Here is a 26,225-nt window from a genome sequence, read left to right as displayed (position 1 = left end):
TAAAGAAATTTTCTAGATGACGTGGGCAAGCTAATTTACATAAATAATTCACACTTTTGATAAATACTGATATATTTAGCTCAAACAACAATTCAACTCACATTAATTCATAACGCATCGTCTAATGGCGGCTAAGTCCAGACAGAGACAAAAGAAGTCTACACATTCGTTAAAAGCTTCTTCACAGCGACCTACCTCGATAACGTCTGATCAGAGACGACCCAAGAATACATAATGTTTAGTCCTTATATAGCATTTCCCGACTATTAACATTTCTTTGTAAATTGATTTCTGGCAAATTGCGATATCTCTGATACCGCAAATACTGACACATTTTACATTCACATATTAAATACAGAAAAATTCCTATCCTAAATACAGAGAAATATTACAATAAAACATAATGAAAATAACAAACGTATTTTATACCACATTCAGTAATATTTTTGTTGAATAATTACGATGTATATACAACTTGCCCAGAGCGGCGTATATGGTACAAATAAACTGTGAAAATGCCAGGGAACGTTACAATGCACTAAAAGAGGCGATAACGACCGACAATTTCATCACTTCGTTAGTAGCGGAGTAGTCTCGCCACACTAAAACAAACTAGACAGAACACGTAAATCTTGTAACAGGATCAATTTCTAAAGGTACTATGAAGTGACACTAACACTTTTTACAAGCAACTCAATAGTTATTTAAGAAATAATATACATTTTCGTACTCTGATATCATGGAGACGCCAGTAAAGTGATCTGAAACATAAGCTTTACCGAAGAAGTCGCCTTCTTCTTCTCGAGAAGGAAGCAAGTTACATTTCTTTTGTTTTAAACAGACGCGTGGCGTAATGTTCCCTGTGATCGTAATTCACAGAATCGTTCTACATTATACGTGCACTGCGGGGCTGTACAGTGCCGTGAATCCCTTTTATGGGGTACTACAAAAATCTCGCTGCTGACCATCGTAAATACATGTTATGCATTATCTGCAAAACTGGTCGATTATACTATTGGTAGTAAATTCCTGGAAACGGAAGTAACGGTCGCATAATGTAGCCGCAACTGTCTATAGCGGCTTTAAGTGGCCGCAAGGAAAGCAAATGTCCGACTGAGCGTCACTGGAAGATTGCCAATTAATGTCAACTTACCCGTGAAAGAGGTACACGTAAAACACTGATTAGACTGAATCTCGAGTACTGCTCCTCAGTGTAGAACCCATACCTGTTGAGTTTAATTGCGAATATCTAAATAAAAGCGGCGCGTTTCGTCATGGGTCCATTTAGTAAGAACCAGAATGCCACAGATGTGCTCATCGAATTCCAGTGGAAGACACCGGAAGAAGGCATTCAAAACAGAGAGCCTTACAGTTAAAATTTCGAGATAGTAAGTTCGAACAAAAGTCAGCCACCACATTTATTCCTCCCTCTTCTCGCAAAATGGCCATTACTGGAAAATTTGGCTCATGCAGAAGGTAACCAACATTCTCTCTTCCCGGTTCAGCATGTGCGGTTGGAATGGGAAATGGCCTTTCTGACTCGTGGTGGTACCAGAAGTGTCCTCCGCACACGCTGAAAGGCGGCTGCGGAGTTGTTGTTAACAGACACTGAAGAACTTATATTTTCCCTTTTTTGTTCCAGGTGGAGCCGAAAGACATGTCTGTATGATGGACGAACTTCGAAGAAAACCAAGAGGCGACTGCTCGTGTACAACCCGGAGGTAAGTTTATTCCTGCACGAATGAGACTGGAATAGAAACTACGAGGATTGGAACTTTAATAGTGGCAACTTTTTATTTACAGCTCGTACAAAATAGATACGTATTTCAAAGTTTTACTGACGTTCAAAGTAGTCACCAGCATTGTGTATAACCCGTTGCCAGCGATGTGGAAGTCGTAGGATACTCTTAGCAGTACCAGATGTGTTGACAGTTCGAGCGGCGCGGTCTATTGCCCGACGAATTTGTAGCAGTTCTGAAGCGAATGCCGTGAAGTGTTTCCTTTAGAAATAGAGTTGAACTTACGAGGGCTTAACTCAGGGGAGTGCAGTAGGGAGTATAGCATTAATATCCCCATCAGTCAAACAAATCAGTGACAGCTTGCACTGTACGTGCTTAACCATTGTCCTGCAAAATGATGGTCAGGTCCTGCAGAAAGTTCATCACTTCTGTCTCTAAGCTGGTCGAAGGTTGTGTTCCAAAAATGAACAGCATAGAGAAAGAAGTTCAACTCGGTTCCTAAACTGAAGGAAACACTTCACGGCATTCGCTTCAGAACTGCTACAAATTCGTCGGGCAATAGACCGCGCCGCTCGAACTGTCAACACATCCGGCACTGCTAAGAGTATCCTACGACTTCCACATCGCTGGCAACGGGTTATACACAATGCTGGTGACTACTTTGAAGGTCAGTAAAACTTTGAAATAAGTATCTGTTTTGTACGAGCTGTAAATAAATTGTTGCCACTATTAAAGTTCCAACCCTCGTACCTGGTACGCTTCTTCTTACTGATACAACTATCCAATCGTTCTCTGCTTTGTAAAGAACTCGTAGCAAACAAACATTTTATGTCCCCAAACATATATTCTATAGACCATTAACGATTTAGCGAATATTATTTCTCATTTCCAATTCAGTCTACGTACATCAGCCAACTTTGTACGTCCACGACAGAACCTTACATCTATGTAGATGATTCAGTTACAGCACACTGATCTCACACAGTGTTACCATTTAATCAATCTCCACTGCAAAATTGTTACGACAAGGCTTCAAAGATGTGAAAGTATCCAATGTTAGTAGTAGATAGTCTTACACATTACAGATACAATAAGAAAATTTGTATCTCTTTGTCAATGTGGTACAAGTTCATTGCTTTGTGTAAAATGTACATAGAGATCGAAGTCTTTTTCTTACTTAATTTACCTCTTCATACACGCAACCAATAAAAGAAATTTGGTGAAATACGGTTTATTTCTTGAAGTTTAAAACCAACATACTTGTAGTTGAACTTTTACTTAAGGCTGAACAGATTTTTCGTTCGCAGACTTAGGTTGACCGTGTTATGAATAACAGATGTTCTCCAGCAGCTACACTACTTTTCTGTGTCGCATTCACTACGCCTAATGATGGGGATGGGGAAGGAGAGCGAGATTGCGGGGGGGGGGGGGCTGCAGGAAGAAGGTTACGAGATTGAATTGAGATTATATGAGATTGATACAGTATAGCATCGCTGGTGTAACTGCCAAATGTGCTGTCAGAATTTCGTTAATCTACAAATATGAGCTGAAATACCTGAAACGGAATCCACCGATGTCAAAAAGGACCAACAGGTTGTCCCAAACTTAGATCACAAAGTCATAGCAATTTAACAACTGACAGCACCCACCGATGTGATACGGAAGTCAAGAATAACTGGAAGTAAGTACTAATGTATACACACACCGTACAGTCATAGCATGAAACGACAAAAATTTGAGCAAATAATAAAATTAATTCTATGTATTATTCGCAGACAGCATGACAATGGCAACTGTAGCAGAAATAGGCCTATTGCAATAAAGAAATAAAATAGAAGCAGCAGACTTGGATGGATATTTATATATAACGTCATTACAAGACTTAACTCACGCGGCGACTCCAGAACAACATAAATTATTTCTTCTTCTTCTTCTTCTTCTTCTTCTTCTTTCGAATGGGCCAGCTAAGGGCCACGATATTCAGCTTTTCCGCCTGGAGAGGGACTTGATGTTTACCCAGTAATCCCGCATTCTATGGCTACGTTTCTCCTTTCTCTCCTTTGTCCAAAGGGCGCCAGTCTTTTTACGTGGTGATCTGTCCTGAAACATCTTTTCTTTTAATATCCTTCTGAGACGTGCTCGGTTTCTAATGTCAATTTCAGTTATGTTCAGTTGCTGTATGTCTTTCTTGACTTCTGTCAGCCATGGTGTCACGGTCGTCCTGCTTTTACAGTAGTTGAGAAGTCGGTTGGTTAGTTATTTATTATTTAATTATATAAAATGTTACAATTTATGATTCAACGAACTGGTTACATGAAAAAATCCTTTCTTTTTATGGCAATTAGTTTGTATTTTATGGCGGTACTTGTTAATAGGTTATATCGAGAAAGAAAAAAAATCCTCTTGTTACAGTGGTTAGTGTTACGTCGTTGTTATTCTCCAAAAATGGCGGGCACAGTCACTACGGCAGATGTGTGTATTGCTCCATCATGGCTGGTACAGCCGTCATAATGCTGCAATAGGGATGCTGACGTATTTCTTGGAGCCGTTTTCAGTTGGCAGTGCTGTAATTAGACTCTAAGACAAAAGAACCACGAAGGAATTATCCGAATGGCAGGGAAATCGGTAGATGTGATGTACATGTGCAGAGAAACAAATAATTAAAATTTCAGAAAAATTAGCTGATTTCTTTTTACTTTTTTTTTTTTTTTCAAGAGCCAGAGTTTCTCAAATTAAGCAAGACAATAATGCTTTGGTCCACCTCTGACCCTAATGCCAGCAGTCATTCGGTTTGGTACTCTTGAGGTATATCGTGCCAAATTTTGTCCAACTGGCGCGTTAAATAGTCATAATCCCGAGCTGGTTGGAGAGCTCCTCCCGTAAGGCTCCAAACGTTCTCCATTGGGGAGAGATACGGCGACATTGCTAGTCAAGATAGGGTTTGGCAAGCACCAAGACAAGGAGTAGAACCTCTCGCCGTGTGAGGGGTGGCTTGCTGTGAAGGGCAACAAAACAGGGCACTGAATCTCGCCGACGTACAGCTGTGCTCCAAAGGTGCCGCGGATGACAACAGAGGGGACCTGCTATGAGAAGAAATGGCACCGCACACTATCGCTCCTGGTTGTCAGGCCGTATTGCAGGCAACAGTCACATTGGCGTCCGGAGCGTCTCCAGACTCGTCTGCGGCCTAGAATCTCAATGAGTGGAATAAAACTGTTTTCAGTGATGAGTACCGCTTCGAATTTAGTTACGATTACCAGCGAAGTCATCGTTTCTTTGTCTTAGAGTGTATTAGGATCGCAAAATATTTTTAAACAATCATTCTTATTCTTACTTTATTTGAGTTTTGAATTTCCTCAGTCATCTCATAAGTCAATAGGTTGTGGATACGAGGGTCACTCCAAAAAAAATGCACACTACTTTTGTAAAAATACAGTTTTCATTCTGCATGTGTGAAAGTTTTACAGTGTGTAGATACATCCTTCCCGCTTGTTTTCAAATTTAGTTCAATCTGTTACCTGTTCCCGTGAGTGGAGCCGTCACCGCATGTCTTCAAGATGGCTGCTACACTTGACGTTCGCTAGAAGCAACGTGCTGTCATAGAATTCCTGTGCTGTGAAGACGAGACAGTGGGAAACATCCACAAGAGGTTGAAAAAGGTGTATGGAGATGCTGCTATCGATCGCAGTACAGTTAGAAGGTGGGCAAGCAGGTTACGTGATGAAAGCGGACACGGCAATCTTGAGGATTGTCCTCGCAGCGTCAGGCTTCGTACTGCACACACTCCAGACAATGTGCAGAGGGTTAACGAATTGGTGACTGCTGACAGACGCATCACAGTGAACGAATTGTCACGCTACGTTGGGATAGGGGAAGGAAGTGTTTGCAGAATACTGAAAGTCTTGCCGTTAAAAAAGCTTTGTGCCAAGTGTGTTCCCAGGGTGTTGACCGTGGCTCACAAAGAAACAAGAAAAACGGTATGCAGCGACGTTTTGGAACAGTACGAGAAAGGTGAAGATGAATTTCTTGGAAGAATTGTGATAGGTGATGAAACATGGCTCCATCATTTTTCACCAGAGACGAAGAGGCAATCAATGGGGTGGCATCATGCAAAATCACCCAAGAAAAAAAAATTCAAAACCACGCTTTCCGCTGAAAAAGTTATGGCTACGGTGTTTTTCGATTCCGAAGGACTCTTGCTTGTGGACGTCATGCCCAGTGGAACCACCATAAATTCTGATGCATATGTGACGACACTGGAAGAAACTTCAAGCTCAAGTGAGTCGTGTTCGACCACATCGGCAAAAGCAGGTTGTTTTTCTGTTGCACGACAATGCACGGCCACATGTCAGTCAAAAAACCATGGAAGCGATCACAAAACTCGGATAGACATCACTGAAACACCCGCCTTACCGTCCTGACCTGGATCTATGTGACTATCATCTCTTTGGGAAACTGGAAGACTATCTTCGTGGAACATGGTTTGAAGATGATGACTCCCTTGTGGAAGCTGCCAAACAGTGGCTCAAACAGGTTGGTCCAAAATTTTACCGTGCGGGTATACAGGCGCTGGTTCCAAGATGGCGTAAGGCAGTTGAGAGGGATGGAAATTATGTGGAGAAATGAAAATATTGTTTCTACAGGATGTATCTACACACTGTAAAACTTTCAGACATGTAGGATAAAAGATATATTTAAAAAAAATAGTGTGCATTTCTTTTGGAGTGACCCTCGTATTAAGACCTATCGTAGGTTTGCCTCAATACGTCATTAACTAATAAAGTTATCTGAAAATTCAAGAGCCCAAGATTACGCGTCTGGCGACAGGAAATAAAAAAACTTAATGGATCCTAGTTTGCATGAAGTAGATATGGGAGAAATCGGGATATTTACCTCACTTCCAAATGTCAAAATTCCGTTAACGATATTCTTAAAAATCTTAGTGACTTTGCAAACTGATGCGCCACACGCTACAGGCCTAGTATTTTACTCGAAGAAGCGTGGGATGAATGCTGAATTAATTCAAGTTAGCTGCCCGCTAAAAATTCACCCTAATAAGCCCAAACAAAGTAACTACATCCACGTCTCTTATGATCACAAGGATCCCACACCACAGTATTAGAGGAAAAACATTTATTTATTTAAAATTTTTGCGTTATGGGATTTTTTTGCAGGCTGTTTGACATCCAGCCCATTATAAAGTCACGGTACTTTCCAGCCGAATGTCCCTTCACGGTGGTACTGGGGTAGACGGAATCCCAGTTCAGAATATTTGGGAGCGTGGTTCCAGTTCAGACACTGATCTAACGGAAACCTCCAAAAAAATTTGGTCGGAACTAGGGGATTGTCACTATTTTAGATTTTTCCGGGGGCAATGATACCAACTATCGCAGACAAAAATTAATAGTCCCCCATTCGGATCTCCGGGTGGGGACTACTCAAGAGGACGTCGTTATCAGGAGAAAGAAAAATGGCATTCTACGGATCGGAGCGTGGAATGTCAGATCCCTTAATCGGGCAGGTAGGTTAGAAAATTTAAAAAGGGAAATGGATAGGTTAAAGTTAGATATAGTGGGAATTAGTGAAGTTCGGTGGCAGGAGGAACAAGACTTTTGGTCAGGTGATTACAGGGTTATAAATACAAAATCACATAGGGGTAATGCAGGAGTAGGTTTAATAATGAATAAAAAAAATAGGAGTGCGGGTTAGCTACTACAAACAGCATAGTGAACGCATTATTGTGGCCAAGATAGACACAAAGCCCATGCCTACTACAGTAGTACAAGTTTATATGCCAACTAGCTCTGCAGATGATGAAGAAATTGATGAAATGTATGTCGAGATAAAAGAAATTATTCAGGTAGTGAAGGGAGACGAAAATTTAATAGTCATGGGTGACTGGAATTCGTCAGTAGGAAAAGGGAGAGAAGGAAACGTAGTAGGTGAATATGGATTGGGGGGAAGAAATGAAAGAGGAAGCCGCGTTGTAGAATTTTGCACAGAGCATAACCTAATCATAGCTAACACTTGGTTCAAGAATCATAAAATAAGATTGTATACCTGGAAGAATCCTGGAGATACTAAAAGGTATCAGATAGATTATATAATGGTAAGACAGAGATTTAGGAACCAGGTTTTAAATTGTAAGACATTTCCAGGGGCAGATGTGGATTCTGACCACAATCTATTGGTTATGAACTGCAGATTGAAACTGAAGAAACTGCAAAAAGGTGGGAATTTAAGGAGATGGGACCTGGATTAACTGAAAGAACGAGAGGTTGTAGAGAGTTTCAGGGAGAGCATAAGGGAACAATTGACAGGAATGGGGGAAAGAAATACAGTAGAAGAAGAATGGGTAGCTCTGAGGGATGAAGTAGTGAAGGCAGCAGAGGATCAAGTAGGTAAAAAGACGAGGGCTAGTAGAAATCCTTGGGTAACAGAAGAAATATTGAATTTAATTGATGAAAGGAGAAAATATAAAAATGCAGTAAATGAAGCAGGCAAAAAGGAATACAAACGTCTCAAAAATGAGATCGACAGGAAGTGCAAAATGGCTAAGCAGGGATGGCTAGAGGACAAATGTAAGGATGTAGAGGCTTGTGTCACTAGGGGTAAGATAGATACTGCCTACAGGAAAATTAAAGAGACCTTTGGAGAGAAGAGAACCACTTGTATGAATATCAAGAGCTCAGATGGCAACCCAGTTCTAAGCAAAGAAGGGAAGGCAGAAAGGTGGAAGGAGTATATAGAGGGTTTATACAAGGGCGATGTACTTGAGGACAATATTATGGAAATGGAAGAGGATGTAGATGAAGATGAAATGGGAGATAAGATACTGCGTGAAGAGTTTGACAGAGCACTGAAAGACCTGAGTCGAAACAAGGCCCCGGGAGTAGACAACATTCCATTAGAACTACTGATGGCCTTGGGAGAGCCAGTCATGACAAAACTCTACCATCTGGTGAGCAAGATGAATGAGACAGGCGAAATACCCACAGACTTCAAGAAGAATATAATAATTCCAATCCCAAAGAAAGCAGGTGTTGACAGATGTGAAAATTACCGAACTATCAGTTTAATAAGTCACAGCTGCAAAATACTAACGCGAATTCTTTACAGACGAATGGAAAAACTGGTAGAAGCGGACCTCGGGGAAGATCAGTTTGGATTCCGCAGAAATGTTGGAACACGTGAGGCAATACTAACCTTACGACTTATCTTAGAAGAAAGATTAAGAAAAGGCAAACCTACGTTTCTAGCATTTGTAGAGTTAGAGAAAGCTTTTGACAACGTTGACTGGAATACTCTCTTTCAAATTCTGAAGGTGGCAGGGGTAAATTACAAGGAGCGAAAGGCTATTTACAATTTGTACAGAAACCAGATGGCAGTTATAAGAGTCGAGGGGCATGAAAGGGAAGCAGTGGTTGGGAAAAATGTGAGACAGGGTTGTAGCCTCTCCCCGATGTTATTCAATCTGTATATTGAGCAAGCAGTAAAGGAAACAAAAGAAAAATTCGGAGTAGGTATTAAAATTCATGGAGAAGAAGTAAAAACTTTGAGGTTTGCCGATGACATTGTAATTCTGTCAGAGACAGCAAAGGACTTGGAAGAGCAGTTGAACGGAATGGACAGTGTCTTGAAAGGAGGATATAAGATGAACATCAACAAAAGCAAAACGAGGATAATGGAATGTAGTCAAATTAAATCGGGTGATGCTGAGGGGATTAGATTAGGAAATGAGACACTTAAAGTAGTAAAGGAGTTTTGCTATTTAGGGAGTAAAATAACTGATGATTGTCGAAGTAGAGAGGATATAAAATGTAGACTGGCAATGGCAAGGAAATTGTTTCTGAAGAAGAGAAATTTGTTAACATCGAGTATAGATTTAAGTGTCAGGAAGTCGTTTCTGAAAGTATTTGTATGGAGTGTAGCCATGTATGGAAGTGAAACATGGACGATAAATAGTTTGGACAAGAAGAGAATAGAAGCTTTCGAAATGTGGTGCTACAGAAGAATGCTGAAGATAAGGTGGGTAGATCACGTAACTAATGAGGAGGTATTGAATAGGATTGGGGAGAAGAGAAGTTTGTGGCACAACTTGACTAGAAGAAGGGATCGGTTGGTAGGACATGTTTTGAGGCATCAAGGGATCACAAATTTAGCATTGGAGGGCAGCGTGGAGGGTAAAAATCGAAGAGGGAGACCAAGAGATCAATACACTAAGCAGATTCAGATGGATGAAGGTTGCAGTAGGTACTGGGAGATGAAGAAGCTTGCACAGGATAGAGTAGCATGGAGAGCTGCGTCAAACCAGTCTCAGGACTGAAGACCACAATCAACCATCTGAGTTGATTCGTGTGTGTGTGTGTGTGTGTGTGTGTGTGTGTGTGTGTGTGTGTGTGTGTGAAAGAGAGAGAGAGAGAGAGAGAGAGAGAGAGTGTACGTCAATTTGAGTAAGTTAATGGACCCGTCTCTAAAATATTGCGCTTCAAAGAGGACCTGGGTCTATTTTACCTGGGGATGAGATAAATGTAGTGCGTGTGTTTGTGTGTGCACGCGCGCGTGTGTCAGTGTGAGTGTGTTGATGGACCCCTCTAAATATCTTGCGCTTCAGTGAGGACCCGAGTCTGTTTTACCTGTGGATGAGACGATTATAGTACGTTACTTAAAATGAGTGGTTGGCTCCTAAAACAAGTTTTTAAAAAACGTAGTTTTTCTGCTTAAGCTGGTCTTTATTACATTATTTACCATTTAATTAATTTCGTCCCCATCGGTTCTATCTACATCACAATAAAAACTGTGGACTGGGCGAGGTGGCGCAGTTGTTAGCACACTGGATTCACATTCGAGAGGATGACGGTTCAAACCAACGTCCGGCCATCCTGATTTAGATTTTTCGTCATTTCCCTAAATCGGTACAGGCAAATGTCATGATGGTTTCTTTGGAAGGGCACAGCCGATTTTCTTGACCATCCTTCCCTCACCGATGCGACCAATGACTCCTCACCCAAATCAACCAACCAACTAACCAATAAGAATTGTTACGGTTGCAGCGTAAAGGCACCAGAGAGACAGTTTTTACGTTGCACTTGATAATGGAAGCAAAGTTCAAGAAATATCTAGACACGCTCATAGCATTCGTTGACCTAGAAGAAGCATTCGGCTATATAAAATGGTGCAAGATGTTCGAAATTCTGAGAAAAACAGCAATCAGTTACAGGGAAAGGCGGCTAATATACAATATGTACAAGAACCAAGTTGAACCCGTGGTCTAGGGGTAGCGTCTTTGGTTCATAATCAAAACGTCCTCGGTCCCGGGTTCGATCCCCGCCACTGCCTAAACTTTGATAAATAATCAGCATTGGCGGCCGAAGACTTCCGGCATAAGAAGTCAGCCTCATTCTGCCAACGACCTTGTCAAAGAGGGCGCGGAGGAGCGGATAGAGGTTCAGGGCACTCTCTTGTCCTAGAGGTGGGAAATTGCCCCTAAAGGCGAAAGAATCAGCAATGATCAACGACATGAGGATGCAGAAGGCAATGGAAACCACTGCATTAAAGAAACGTAACGTGAATCCACAGGACATGTGGCCTGTAATTGAAGAAGTGTCATGATGATCTCTCCATTGGCAAAAGACTCCAGAATAGTACGCCATTCGGATCTACGGGAGGGGACTGCCAAGGGCGAGGTTACCATGAGAAAAAGATTGAATAATCAACGAAAGGATAACGTTCTACGAGTCGGGGCGTGGAATGTCAGAAGCTTGAACGTGGTAAGGAAACTAGAAAATCTGAAAAGGGAAATGCAAAGGCTCAATCTAGATATAGTAGGGGTCAGTGAAGTGAAGTGGAAGGAAGACAAGGCTTTCTGGTCAGATGAGTATCGGGTAATATCAACAGCAGCAGAAAATGGTATAACAGGTGTAGGATTCGTTATGAATAGGAAGGTAGGGCAGAGGGTGTGTTACTGTGAACAGTTCAGTGACCGGGTTGTTCTAATCAGAATCGACAGCAGACCAACACCGACAACGATAGTTCAGGTATACATGCCGACGTCGCAAGCTGAAGATGAACAGATAGAGGAAGTGTATGAGGATATTGAAAGGGTAATGCAGTATGTAAAGGGGGACGAAAATCTAATAGTCATGGGCGACTGGAATGCAGTTGTAGGGGAAGGAGTAGAAGAAAAGGTTACAGGAAAATATGGGCTTGGGACGAGGAATGAAAGAGGAGAAAGACTAATTGAGTTCTGTAACAAGTTTCAGCTAGTAATAGCGAATACCCTGTTCAAGAATCACAAGAGGAGGAGGTATACCTGGAAAAGGCCGGGAGATACGGGAAGATTTCAATTAGATTACATCATGGTCAGACAGAGATTCCGAAATCAGATACTGGATTGTAAGGCGTACCCAGGAGTAGATATAGACTCAGACCACAATATAGAGGTGATGAAGAGTAGGCTGAAGTTCAAGACATTAGTCAGGAAGAATCAATACGCAAAGAAGTGGGATACGGAAGTACTAAGGAATGACGAGATACGTTTGAAGTTCTCTAACGCTATAGATACAGCAATAAGGAATAGCGCAGTAGGCAGTACAGTTGAAGAGGAATGGACATCTCTAAAAAGGGCCATCACAGAAGTTGGGAAGGAAAACATAGGTACAAAGAAGGTAGCTGCGAAGAAACCATGGGTAACAGAAGAAATACTTCAGTTGATTGATGAAAGGAGGAAGTACAAACATGTTCCGGGAAAATCAGGAATACAGAAATACAAGTCGCTGAGGAATGAAATAATTAGGAAGTGCAGGGAAGCTAAGACGAAATGGCTGCAGGAAAAATGTGAAGACATCGAAAAAGATATGATTGTCGGAAGGACAGACTCAGCATACAGGAAAGTCAAAACAACCTTCGGTGACATTAAAAGCAACGGTGGTAACATTAAGAGTACAACGGGAATTCCACTGTTAAATGCAGAGGAGAGAGCAGATAGGTGGAAAGAATACATTGAAAGCCTCTATGAGGGTGAAGATTTGTCTGATGTGATAGAAGAAGAAACAGGAGTCGATTTAGAAGAGATAGGGGATCCAGTATTAGAATCGGAATTTAAAAGAGCTTTGGAGGACTTACGGTCAAATGAGGCAGAAGGGATAGATAACATTCCATCAGAATTTCTAAAATCATTGGGGGAAGTGGCAACAAAACGACTATTCACGTTGGTGTGTAGAATATATGAGTCTGGCGACATACCATCTGACTTTCGGAAAAGCATCATCCACACAATTCCGAAGACGGCAAGAGCTGACAAGTGCGAGAATTATCGCACAATCAGCTTAACAGCTCATGCATCGAAGCTGCTTACAAGAATAATATACAGAAGAATGGAAAAGAAAATTGAGAATGCGCTAGGTGACGATCAGTTTGGCTTTGGGAAAAGTAAAGGGACGAGAGATGCAATTCTGACGTTACAGCTAATAATGGAAGCAAGGCTAAAGAAAAATCAAGACACTTTCATAGGATTTGTCGACCTGGAAAAAGCTTTCGACAATATAAAATGGTGCAAGCTGTTCGAGATTCTGAAAAAAGTAGGGGTAAGCTATAGGGAGAGACGGGTCATGTACAATATGTACAACAGCCAAGAGGGAATAATAAGAGCGGACGATCAAGAACGAAGTGCTCGTATTAAGAAGGGTGTAAGACAAGGCTGTAGCCTTTCGCCCCTACTCTTCAATCTGTACATCGAGGAAGCAATGATGGAAATAAAAGAAAGGTTCAGGAGTGGAATTAAAATACAAGGTGAAAGGATATCAATTATACGATTCGCTGATGACATTGCTATCCTGAGTGAAAGTGAAGAAGAATTAAATGATCTGCTGAACGGAATGAACAGTCTAATGAGTACACAGTATGGTTTGAGAGTAAATCGGAGAAAGACGAAGGTAATGAGAAGTAGTAGAAATGAGAACAGCGAGAAACTTAACATCAGGATTGATGGTCACGAAGTCAATGAAGTTAAGGAATTCTGCTACCTAGGCAGTAAAATAACCAATGACGGACGGAGCAAGGAGGACATCAAAAGCAGACTCGCTATGGCAAAAAAGGCATTTCTGACCAAGAGAAGTCTACTAATATCAAATACCGGCCTTAATTTGAGGAAGAAATATCTGAGGATGTACGTCTGGAGTACAGCATTGTATGGTAGTGAAACATGGACTGTGGGAAAACCGGAACAGAAGAGAATCGAAGCATTTGAGATGTGCTGCTATAGACGAATGTTGAAAATTAGGTGGACCGATAAGGTAAGGAATGAGGAGGTTCTACGCAGAATCGGAGAGGAAAGGAATATGTGGAAAACACTGATAAGGAGAAGGGACAGGGAATGACTTCCATGGTACTAGAGGGAGCTGTAGAGGGCAAAAACTGTAGAGGAAGACAGAGATTGGAATACGTCAAGCAAATAATTGAGGACGTAGGTCGCAAGTGCTACTCTGAGATGAAGAGGTTAGCACAGGAAAGGAATTCGTGGCGAGCCGCATCAAACCAGTCAGTAGACTGATGACCAAAAAAAAAAAAAACAAGAACCAAGAGGGAACAATAAGACTGGAAGACAAACAACGATATGCTCGTATTATAAAGGATGTAAGACAGGGATACAGTCTTTTGCTCTTACTTTTCAATCTCTTCATCGAAAAAGCAATGATGGAAACAAAAGAAAGGGTCGGCGAAAGGATATGAGTGATAAGATTCGCTGATGATATTGCTATCCTCACTGAATGTGATGAAGCAATACAGGATGTGCTGGGTGGAATGAACGGTCTAAGGAGTATAAAATATGGACTGAATGTAAATCTGTAAAACACAACTGTAATGAGATGGAGCAGATATGAGAATAGCGAGAAACTTAACATCAAAATTGGAGATCACGAAGTAGGCGAAGTTAAGGAATTCTGCTACCTTGTGCTGGCCGGTGTGGCCGAGCTGTTCTAGGCGCTACAGTCTGGAACCACGCGACCGCTACCGTCGTAGGTTCGAATCCTGCCTCGGGCATGGATGTTTGTGATCTCCTTAGGTTAGTAAGGTATAAGTAGTTCTAAGTTCTAGGGGACTTATGTCCTCAGAAGTTAAGTCCCATAGTGCTCAGGGACATTTGAACCATTTTGCTACCTTGCAAGCAAAATTACCCATGACAGATGGAGCAAGGAGGACATAAAAAACAAAATAGCACAAGCAAAGAGGGCATTCCAATTCTAGAGAAGTCAGCTGGTGTCAAATATATGCTTAATTTGATAAATAAATTTCTGAGAATGTAGTCTGGAGCACAGCACTGCATAGTAGTGCATCATGGACAGTGGCCAAACCGGAACAGAAGAGAATCGAAGCATCTGAAATGTGGTGCTACAGAAGAAAATTTAAAATTAGGTGGACTGATAAAGAATGTGGAGGTTCTCCACTGAAGCGGTGAAGGAAGGAACGTATGGAAAACACTGAAAAGAAGGAGGGGCAGGATAATAAGACATCTGTTGAGGCTTCAGGGAATAGCCTTCATTGTATTAGAGGGAACTGTGGAGGCTAAAAACTGTAGGAGAGGACTGAGATTTGAATACAAATGGTTCAAATGGCTCTGAGCAATGGGACTTAACATCTTAGGTCATCAGTGCCTTAGAACTTAGAACTACTTAAACCTAACTAACCTAAGGACATCACACACATCCATGCCCGAGGCAGGATTCGAACCTGCGACCGTAGCAGTCCCGCGGTTCCGGACTGAAGCGCCTAGAACCGCACGGCCACCGCGGCCGGCTATTTGAATACATCCAACAAATAATTGAGGACGTAAGATGCAAGTGCTACTCTCAGATGAAGAGGTTAGGGCACAGAGGAATTCGTGCCGCACCGCATCAAACCGGTCAGAAGACTATACAGTACATGTATTCGTAACTGTGAATATGGACAACCATCATCTACAGAAACGGAATGACGGCAATGAAAATTTGTGGCGTACGGGACACGAACCCGGATTTCCCGCTTATCGCGAGCAGTTGCCTTACCATTTGGCTATCCGTGCACGACTCTCGGCCAGAAGCCAAACCTACATATGTCGTCAACCATGCGTCTACAAGCCGTACGCATACATCCACCATGTGTGTTCCTGTACAGCGGAGACAATTTACTTGAAAGTCGCTTTCCCCATGTCGGCGGACAAATACTATACAGCAGTGCCTGTGTTATTCTGAACTGCGATGCAAAGGTCCTTTGGACATGCATACATACAACCTCGAGCATGTTATTTTAACACGGGATAATTTAAGTCATCAGGGATATACGAGGTGTGGCTAGAAAAAAACCGGACTAGTACTGGTGAAACAATAAAACGAATGCCATAAGGCTGAAAGTCGCGTGGCCTGTCACGTGACTCTCGCTCCGCCTACTGCTCGAGTTTCATCTGCCTCCTGCACTCAGTCTGCCCGTGGCGTCTGTTTTAAGTAGTTGGCGTTTTGTCTGTGCGTCGGAAAATATTGAGTGTACAGAAAGAACAGCGTGTTAACATCAAATTTTGTTTCAAACTAGGAAAATCTGCAAGTGAAACGTTTGTAATGTTACAACAAGTGTACGGCGATGATTGTTTATCGCGAACACAAGTGTTTGAGTGGTTTAAACGATTTAAATATGGCCGCGAAGACACCAGTGATGACACTCGCACTGGCAGACCATTGTCAGCAAAAACTGATGCAAACATTGAAAAAATCGGTAAACTTGTTCGACAAGATCGCCGTTTAACAATCAGAGCAGTGTCTGAGTTAACAGGAGTTGACAAGGAAAGTGTTAGGCAGATTCTTCATGAAAGTTTCGACATGAACAAAGTGTGTTCAAAAATGGTACCAAAGTGTCTCACAATTGAACAGAAGGAACGCCGAAGAATGATTTGTTCTGACATCCTGGAAAACATTGAAAGTGATCCCACCTTCTTACAAAATGTTATTACTTGCGATGAATCGTGGTTTTTTACTTACGATCCCGAAACTAAACGCCAATCGATGCATTGGAAAACTCCTGGTTCTCCACGACAAAAAAAAGCACGAATGTCAAAATCGAAATTCAAGGCAATGATGATTGTTTTTTTTTTTTTTGACATCAAAGGGATTGTGCACATTGATTGGGTACCAGAGGGACAAACAGTGAATCAGCATTACTACAGTAGCGTCCTGGCTACCCTACGTGAGCGAGTACGGAGAAAACGGAACGATTTGTGGAGAAAAAAGTCATGGATCCTTCACCAAGACAATGCCCCAGCTCACAGTGCGTTGTCAGTGAAGACGTTTTTGGCAAAACACAACATTCCCATCTTAGATCATCCACCCTACTTACCTGATTTGGCCCCCTGTGACTTTTTTCTTTTCCCTAAAGTCAAGTCAGCTTTGAAAGGAACTAGATTTGAGACTGTTGAAGCAGTTAAAGAAAAAGCGACGGAAGTAATGTATGGACTTACCGAAAATGATCTGCAGCATTGCTATGAACAGTGGAAAATTCGTATGGAGCGGTGTAGAGACCGAGGAGGAGAGTACATTGAAGGAGATAACATGAAATTGTAAATAATTGTAAATAAATGTTTTTCCAGCATCAGTCCGGTTTTTTTCTAGCCGCACCTCGTATAGTATCACATGTGATGACTGTAATGCTAAATATACAGGTCAAACGGGAAGAAACTACGGAACCCGCTTTAGGGAGCATTCAACGATTCCAGCTCGAAGTCAGCACTAAGCGCGCATTTTCACGAAACTGGTCACCTTACCACCGACAAGCGAAAGGACATGCAGGTACTACATTTCGAAAGCAAAGGCAATACCCTTACAAGGGAACCTCCCCATCGCACCCCCCTCAGATTTAGTTATAAGTTGGCACAGTGGATAGGCCTTGATAAACTGAACACAGATCAATTGAGAAAACAGGAAGAAGTTGTGTGTAACTGTGAAAAAGGAAGCAAAATATACAAACTGAGTAGTCCATGGGTCACATAAGCCACATTTTGGACACAGTGAGCGTACGAGCGCCGTGGTCCCGTGGTAGCGTGAGCAGCTGCTGTATGAAAGGTCCTTGGTTCGAGTCTACCCTTGACAGAAAATTTTACTTTCTTTATTTTTGCATAGTTATTATCTGTCCGTTCGTTCATTGACATCTCTGTTCACTGTAATAACTTTAGTGTCTGTGTTTTGCGACCGCATCGCAAAACCGTGCGATTAGTAGACGAAAGGACGTGCCTCTCCAATGGGAACAGAAAACATTTGATCGCTAGGTCATACGTCAACCGATTCCTCCACAGGAAAACACATCTGATATATTCTATACGACACTGGTGACGGCATGTGCGTCACATGACAGGAATATGTTGTCGACCCACCTAACTTGTACACTTGGCGAATGGGTAAAAAGATTCTTCTACCTTGCCCGATTTAGGTTTTCTTGTGGATGTGATAATCACTCCCAAAAAAGTGATGAAAACATAAGAGTTTGTCACATAAACTGAAAATAAAAAATTAAACTTTTCACTCAATGGAAGATTTGAACCAAGGACCTTCCGTTCCGCAGCTACTCACGTTACCACGAGACCACGGCCCTCCTGCGTGCCCATCGTCCTTCATGTTGCTTATCTTCCCTTGAACTACTCAGTTTGTATATTTTGCTTATTTTTTCACAGTTACACACAACTTCTTCCTGTTTTCTCAATTGATCTGTGTTCAGTTTTTCAAGGCCTATCCACTGTGCCAACTTATAACTAAATCTGAGGGGGGTGCGATGGGGAGGTTCCCTTGTTAGTATTTTTGAAGAAGTCGAGATTCATGGTGCTCTGAAAAGATTACCTGATTCTACTTTGAACGCGCAAACAGATCTGCGACACAAGGGTCTTTTACCAAATTTTGCCTGTCTAAACAGGTAGGCATTGATCTTATAGAGCATTATCTTACTATCACAAGTCCTTAGCTTCCCACACTAGATTCCTTGCGTCCACACTGTCTAGGGCGCCTTGTGAGACAGTTCGCGCGGCTCCCCCCCCCCTCCCCCCTTAGTTAGAGTAGTGTGTAAGCCTAGGGACCGATGACCTCAGCAGTTTGTTCTATAAGAACTTACCACAGATTTCCTAATTTCGATCTTTGCCTTTCTCCACCAAGATGGTATTGTAGCTGGGAGGAGGGAATTTAAACTATCACTTGGACTTTATTAATATTTTACGTATGAAGTATAAACTTTCAGTATTTTTATGAACTGCGTTTGTGAAACAGGGAATTTATATTATCACTCAACTTTTATTAAAATGTTGCAATTTAATTGTACAGTTTCAGTATTTTCATAAATGGGACTCACTCTTTCATCATACATTTTCTTAAGCATTTTAGCACATGTACAGCCACCCCACACCCTTCATGCCCTGTACAGTGACGGTTTTCTCCACGTCACCCTGACGCCACCTGTGAACATTTTCCCCAGTGCATAGCAGTCAGTATTGCCTTGTCTGTTGCCGCTCAATCACCTTCCCGCTTGCGACGTGGTGAGGCTCTTCTCGTTTACTGGTGCATACTTCGAAATTGACTCGTTACAATACTAACTACATTAAAATACGTTATACTAGCTACTGAAATGAAAACACACACACAGCATGGTCAGCGTCTGAAGATCAATATCGTTCTACAGACTCCTCCCCTGATGACCTGGAAGCAGGTAGGCCTCAATCTTTTAAGCTTCCTTCAGTTTAAAAATTACATGATTTCAGTGATATAGTTCGATGTAACGCCAAAGAAAGTTTCATTGAAATTAAGGACAAAGGTTCTAGGATAGCAGATATCTTTATGACATGGAGGAGGCAGCCGAAGTCTCATTTTTCATAACGGTGTTTGAAAGTCTCATACTTGATAACGGTGTTCGGTGATGACGTAGAAATCCTCCACTACTTCCTCAATGGAGGTAGATCTCTGTATATTATAGTGTATGCCACATGTTAACTGTGTCGTGTAGATGACCACTCTAACGTTTGCGCTTTTGTTGCTGTAAATGGGTATTAAATTTAAGGACGGGAGAAATCTAAATGAGTATTAAATTTAAGGAAGGGAGAGATCTAAACCTTTCTCTTCTGGAAAGCACCAAGTCATCAGTCGGCGGACGGAAGTGCATCATTTGTCTCATATGTCCTCACTTCACGAAACACTAAGGAGATGTTTGCTACTTAAGGAAGGAAGTAGAACATAATTTTATGCACATCTCTGCTTCATTTCCACGTGAATCCGCGGATAAAATCTTTTTCTCCCGCCACCAGCATTCGAATCGCCGGCCTGCAGGTCAGATTTCATCGTGTTGCGCCCATCAAGTGATCTTAACCGCGGAGGCGTCAACGGCGGTGCCCATGTCGACGGCGATGACTGACGGCGCGCCCCTTGGAGCTGTTCGAGAGAAGTAGACTATGTTGGTGTCGGGTTTCACTCTCTCCCTTCTGTCATCATCTCCAACAAGGACATGACACTAAAGCACGCACAGACCCACAACAGTCACCTACACTAAACAGATACACTTACGCACAGAGCTCTCATATTTCGCGAAGGAAAAGTGGCTGTGGGCGCGAAGGGTAGAGACAACCCACTCTTATTCGGCGGCTGGGCCCGCCGTTCGGAGTCTCCGTGCAATTCATACTACTTTACTTACTAGTCACGGAGGCGGTTTTATTGAGGAAGATTCGCTCATAAATATGGGAGCTATGTTTCATAACAACGATTTAATTTTTTTTTTTTTACCTGTAATATTTCCTAACTGTTTGGAATTCCGTTCGATGAAAATGCCAAGAGTGATGTCCACATCAATTATTCTCGCAAAATGTAAATGTTAGGCACAGTGCAGACACACCAACATATTTCCTACTAAAAACTAGCAGATGCAATGTTACTGATGTTTACCACCTTCTCTCCCGCATTCTGTGAAACGATGAAGTAAAGTTTTTGGGACAAAAAGTAAGTCAACTTCGTTAATAGCAACAGAGAATAGCTGCGACATACACTGCATAGGTCATGCATGTTCACCAATGTCCAGCCTTTTTTTGACGCAATTTGCGCGGGTCGATCACATTTGCGTGTGTGGCTTCCTTAGCGCCTAGCGCTCTGTTCCAGGCATACCCTTAGATCTTCCAGTGACTCTAAAGTCGGAGAACTTCGCGATCTCATGCACACACCTGATTTCTCCTGAACGTATTTCAAGAGTCTTGCTCTCTGTTTTACACTGAGATGACAAAAATCATGCGACACCTACCTCCTAATATCGTGTCGGATCTCCCTTTGCTCAGCGTAGTGCAGCAGCTCGACGTGGTATGAACTCAACAAGTCGTTGGAAATCCCCTTGCTGCCTCTATAGCCATCCGTAATCGCCAAAGTGTTGCTGATGCAGGATTTTCTGCACGAACTGACCTCTCGATTATATCCCAAAAATGTTCGATGAGATTTGTGTCGGGCGATCTGAGTGCGCAAATAATTCGGTCGAATTGTCGAGAATGTTCTTCGAGGCGCGTTGCATCCATAAAAATTCCATTGTTGTTTGGGAACATGAGGTCAATGAATGGCCCCAGATGGTCTTCAGGTACCCGAACATATTCGTTTACAGTCAATAGTCGGCTCAGTTTGCCCAGAGCACCCACTCCATTCCATGTAAACAAAGCCCATCACATCATTATAGAGCCACCACTGGCTTGCACAGTGCCTGGCAACTTCAGTCCATGGCTTCGGGTCTGCGCACTCTCGAACTCTACTATCTTACCAACTGAAACTGGGTCTCATCTGAACAGGCTACGATTTTCCAGTCGTCTAGGGTCCAACCAATACAGTTAAGAGCCCGGGAGAGGCGATGTCGTGCTGTTAGCAAAAGCAGTCGCAGGGGTCGTATGCAGCCATAGTCCGTTAACATTAAATTTCGCTGCACTCTCTTAACGGCTACATTCGCCGTACGTTCCACATTCATTTCTGCGGTTATTTCACTCATTGTTGCTTCTCTGTTAGCTCTGACAATTCTACCCAAACACCGATGCACTCAGTCGTTAAGTGAAGAGCCCGTCGGCCAATGCTTTGTCCATGGTGAGAGGCAGTGCCTGAAATTTGGTATTCTCGGCACACTCTTGGCACTGTGGACCTTGGAATATCGAATTCCACCTTTTCCGAAATGGAATGCTTCATTCGGCGTTCAGAGCCCGTTAATTCCTATCGCGCTTCCATAATCACGTCGGAAACGTTTTCACAAGAAGCACCACAGAACAAATTGCGGCTGTTCCGATGCACTGCCCTTTTATACCTTGTGTGTGCGATACAATAGCCATCTGTAAATGTGCATATCGCTATCCCATCTCGGTGTACAGTGATGACGCGCGAAATGTACTCCCGGAAGGCTGGCTCTGTAATGCTATGGTCGTGACGGTTTGTTCTTTGTTGTTGCCTTCAGTCCGAAATCTGGTTTGATGCAGCTCTCCATGCTAGTCCATCCCGCGTAATCCTCTTCATTCTCTTATCCATTGAATCTGCTTATTGTACTCGATTCTTGGTCTCTCTCTCTACGGTTTTTACCTCCAAACTTCCCTCGGTTACCAAATAGAGGATTTCTTGATGCCCCTTAGTGTGTCCTAGCAATTTAGCCCCTCTTTTATCAAGCTGTGCCATAAAAATCTTTTCTCCCCGATTCTTTTCAATACCTTATTAGTTATTGGATCCAAGCATTTAACCTTCAGCATCCTTCTGTATTGCCACACTTCAAAAGCCTCTATTCTCTTCTTGTTTCAACCATTTATCGTCCATGTTTCTCTTCCACACAAGGCTATTCTTCGGACAAATACCTCCCGACAATACTAAAACTCTTTTTTAACAGATTATTTTCTTGCTATTGTCAGTCTGCATTTCATATCTTCTCTGCTTCCGCCATCGCCATCTGCCAAAAATGACAAAATTCAGCTATTACTTTTAGTGTCTTATCTCCTAATCTGATCCCTTCATCGATTCCCTTTTTGATTCGACTACATTAAGTTAACCTTGTTTTACGTTTATTGATATTAATTTCACAACTTTTTTTGAAGACTATCCGTTCCGTCGATTTGTCTTCCAAATGCTGCTGTCTCTAGCAAAATTACAGTGTCATCTGCTAACTTCAAAATTTTTATTTCTTCTCCATACACTTTTCCTTTTTCAGGTTTCATTACTTCAATCGGTAGAAACGGAATCCTTATAGGATCATTCTGTAGTCTGTCTGCCTGTATGTCTATCCGACTGTTAAGATACCTTTTTTTCAGGATGCGTAGACGTATCATGTTGACATCTACGTCACATACTAAGATCTACGGTCCCTTGGTGATGTAATTAACAATTTCGGGTTTATTTCTTTATTTGTACTATGTAACCTTGCTACTTGGCATATTTCATGAATCTAGATCAATGGGAAGCACCCTACTGGTTTTGATCAGTGATTTTGCGTGTACCGAAATATGTGACATAAATGCAATTGCCAGTTAGAATAGTATTTTAACGTGACTCCAAAATTAATAAGCTAATTACAGAATTCCAATAGCCAATGTGAAATTACACGCAGTTTTAAAACAGCCTCGAAAGTCTTGGAATTCCCAGGACCGCTATCTTGAAAGTATCGATATGGATAACAGGCAAAAATAGTCGTTGTTCTCGATCCACGGGATGGATGAACTAACTGTACACATAATTACGTTTGTACGGAATCCTCTGTGCGTAAGTCCTACTCGCACTTAGCCGAATTTTTAAATTTGTCCTTCATTTCCTTCATGCTTGCTCAACGTACAGATTAAATAACATTGAGGATAAGATACTGCCCCGTCTCACTGCCTAGTCAGCTACTGCTATTCCTGTTCAAGGGACCTGCCGTTTGAACTAAAGAACGCATTTTTGCATATTTAAACTATCCGCTGAACGTCGAAGAGCTCCCTAAGGTAGCACGCCTGCTTTTTTCTTCCGAAACAGTATTCGCCGATTGTGATGGCCACGACGTCGCTTATCCGAAGGAAGGGGACACAAATTTTGCCACCTATGTAGGTTAGGACCTGCATAATCCTTGAAAAGTGGCGGAAAAGACAAAAGATTTGTATATATACTCCTGGAAATGGAAAAAAGAACACATTAACACCGGTGTGTCAGACCCACCATACTTGCTCCGGACACTGCGAGAGGGCTGTACAAGCAATGATCACACGCACGGCACAGCGGACACACCAGGAACCGCGGTGTTGGCCGTCGAATGGCGCTAGCTGCGCAGCATTTGTGCACCGCCGCCGTCAGTGTCAGCCAGTTTGCCGTGGCATACGGAGCTCCATCGCAGTCTTTAACACTGGTAGCATGCCGCGACAGCGTGGACGTGAACCGTATGTGCAGTTGACGGACTTTGAGCGAGGGCGTATAGTGGGCATGCGGGAGGCCGGGTGGACGTACCGCCGAATTGCTCAACACGTGGGGCGTGAGGTCTCCACAGTACATCGATGTTGTCGCCAGTGGTCGGCGGAAGGTGCACGTGCCCGTCGACCTGGGACCGGACCGCAGCGACGCACGGATGCACGCCAAGACCGTAGGATCCTACGCAGTGCCGTAGGGGACCGCACCGCCACTTCCCAGCAAATTAGGGACACTGTTGCTCCTGGGGTATCGGCGAGGACCATTCGCAACCGTCTCCATGAAGCTGGGCTACGGTCCCGCACACCGTTAGGCCGTCTTCCGCTCACGCCCCAACATCGTGCAGCCCGCCTCCAGTGGTGTCGCGACAGGCGTGAATGGAGGGACGAATGGAGACGTGTCGTCTTCAGCGATGAGAGTCGCTTCTGCCTAGGTGCCAATGATGGTCGTATGCGTGTTTGGCGCCGTGCAGGTGAGCGCCACAATCAGGACTGCATACGACCGAGGCACACAGGGCCAACACCCGGCATCATGGTGTGGGGAGCGATCTCCTACACTGGCCGTACACCACTGGTGATCGTCTAGGGGACACTGAATAGTGCACGGTACATCCAAACCGTCATCGAACCCATCGTTCTACCATTCCTAGACCGGCAAGGGAACTTGCTGTCCCAACAGGACAATGCACGTCCGCATGTATCCCGTGCCACCCAACGTGCTCTAGAAGGTGTAAGTCAACTACCCTGGCCAGCAAGATCTCCGGATCTGTCCCCCATTGAGCATGTTTGGGACTGGATGAAGCGTCGTCTCACGCGGTCTGCACGTCCAGCACGAACGCTGGTCCAACTGAGGCGCCAGGTGGAAATGGCATGGCAAGCCGTTCCACAGGACTACATCCAGCATCTCTACGATCGTCTCCATGGGAGAATAGCAGCCTGCATTGCTGCGAAAGGTGGATATACACTGTACTAGTGCCGACATTGTGCATGCTCTGTTGCCTGTGTCTATGTGCCTGTGGTTCTGTCAGTGTGATCATGTGATGTATCTGACCCCAGGAATGTGTCAATAAAGTTTCCCCTTCCTGGGACAATGAATTCACGGTGTTCTTATTTCAATTTCCAGGAGTGTACATTACTGAATTTATTCCCCACTTCTAGACAAGTTACAATTAAATTGTCATAACATACTGCAGTCAGAATTTTACAGCAATATTAACACCGAACAACATATATAAAATAGTGTTCGTAGTTTCGTCTTCCATAAAAATACTCAAAACTAAAATTAATTTAAATGTATTTTTCTATTCTAATACTGCCAAACACTTTCACTATTATAAATCACTTGAAGGTGTGGGAAACCAGGGTATTTTAATTATGAATATTCGTCGCAGTTTTTGCAAGAGCCTGAAAACTATTTTTTTGGTCAACTAGAAAACGATGGAGAACATACTGACCATAATTTCCAGTCTGCAAGTCCACATTCTTCTTGTACTCACTGAAGGGAAATGTTCCTACTTGCTATTTACTTAGTGGGACCAGGCACTATGAGTATAAATACAAGTTTTGAATTTTAACTGATTAAAATATTCAATAAAATTTCACGCGCACAAACACAATAATATGTACCCATCAGAAACTACACTATTAGCAGTTCAGAGGCGACCTCTACGGTAAGCCCCATGTAAAATAGTCTATTACCCTGACTTCTAATCATCCAAGTTAATTGTTCGACGCGAAAATGGAAAAGCAAGGGGCACAGTGCATGCTGTTAATTGTGTGTTGACGGGCAAGTGGAATATGCTGCAGGCGACATATGTCCACAATCACAGCTACATCCATCCACCTCTACAACTGGAAACATCCACGCAGCTGTTCAGCATGTCGGAATAGAGGATGTGATCACACTCTAAAATAAAAAAATTCTTTCTTAGTCTTACATTCTGCTTCGCCTATTTTTTAGCTCTGGATGCCACAAGTTAAAAATCGCTTCATCTGTTTCGTACTTTTTTATTAATTTTGTAGTTATTGGAACACTAATTCCATTAATTAAACTATTCAGAAATAAAAATAGTTCA

General features: G+C 42.7%; 1 protein-coding gene across 1 annotated transcript in view; it reads left to right on the top strand.

The window, feature by feature from the left end:
* The window catches only part of LOC126251538 (axotactin), a 611,191-nt gene that overhangs the window by 203,232 nt on the left and 381,734 nt on the right, over positions 1 to 26,225 (top strand). The window contains exon 2 of the mRNA XM_049952046.1: positions 1,643 to 1,721. Coding sequence (XP_049808003.1) covers positions 1,666 to 1,721 — 56 coding nt within the window. The 5' untranslated portion in view covers positions 1,643 to 1,665. The remainder of the gene's footprint in view (positions 1 to 1,642; positions 1,722 to 26,225) is intronic.

The sequence above is a fragment of the Schistocerca nitens genome, chromosome 4, assembly GCF_023898315.1.
Source record: "Schistocerca nitens isolate TAMUIC-IGC-003100 chromosome 4, iqSchNite1.1, whole genome shotgun sequence".
NCBI classification, from domain to species: Eukaryota; Metazoa; Arthropoda; class Insecta; order Orthoptera; family Acrididae; genus Schistocerca; species Schistocerca nitens.
Note: the sequence above shows the minus strand (reverse complement) of the source record. Positions and strands in the feature narration are given on the sequence as shown.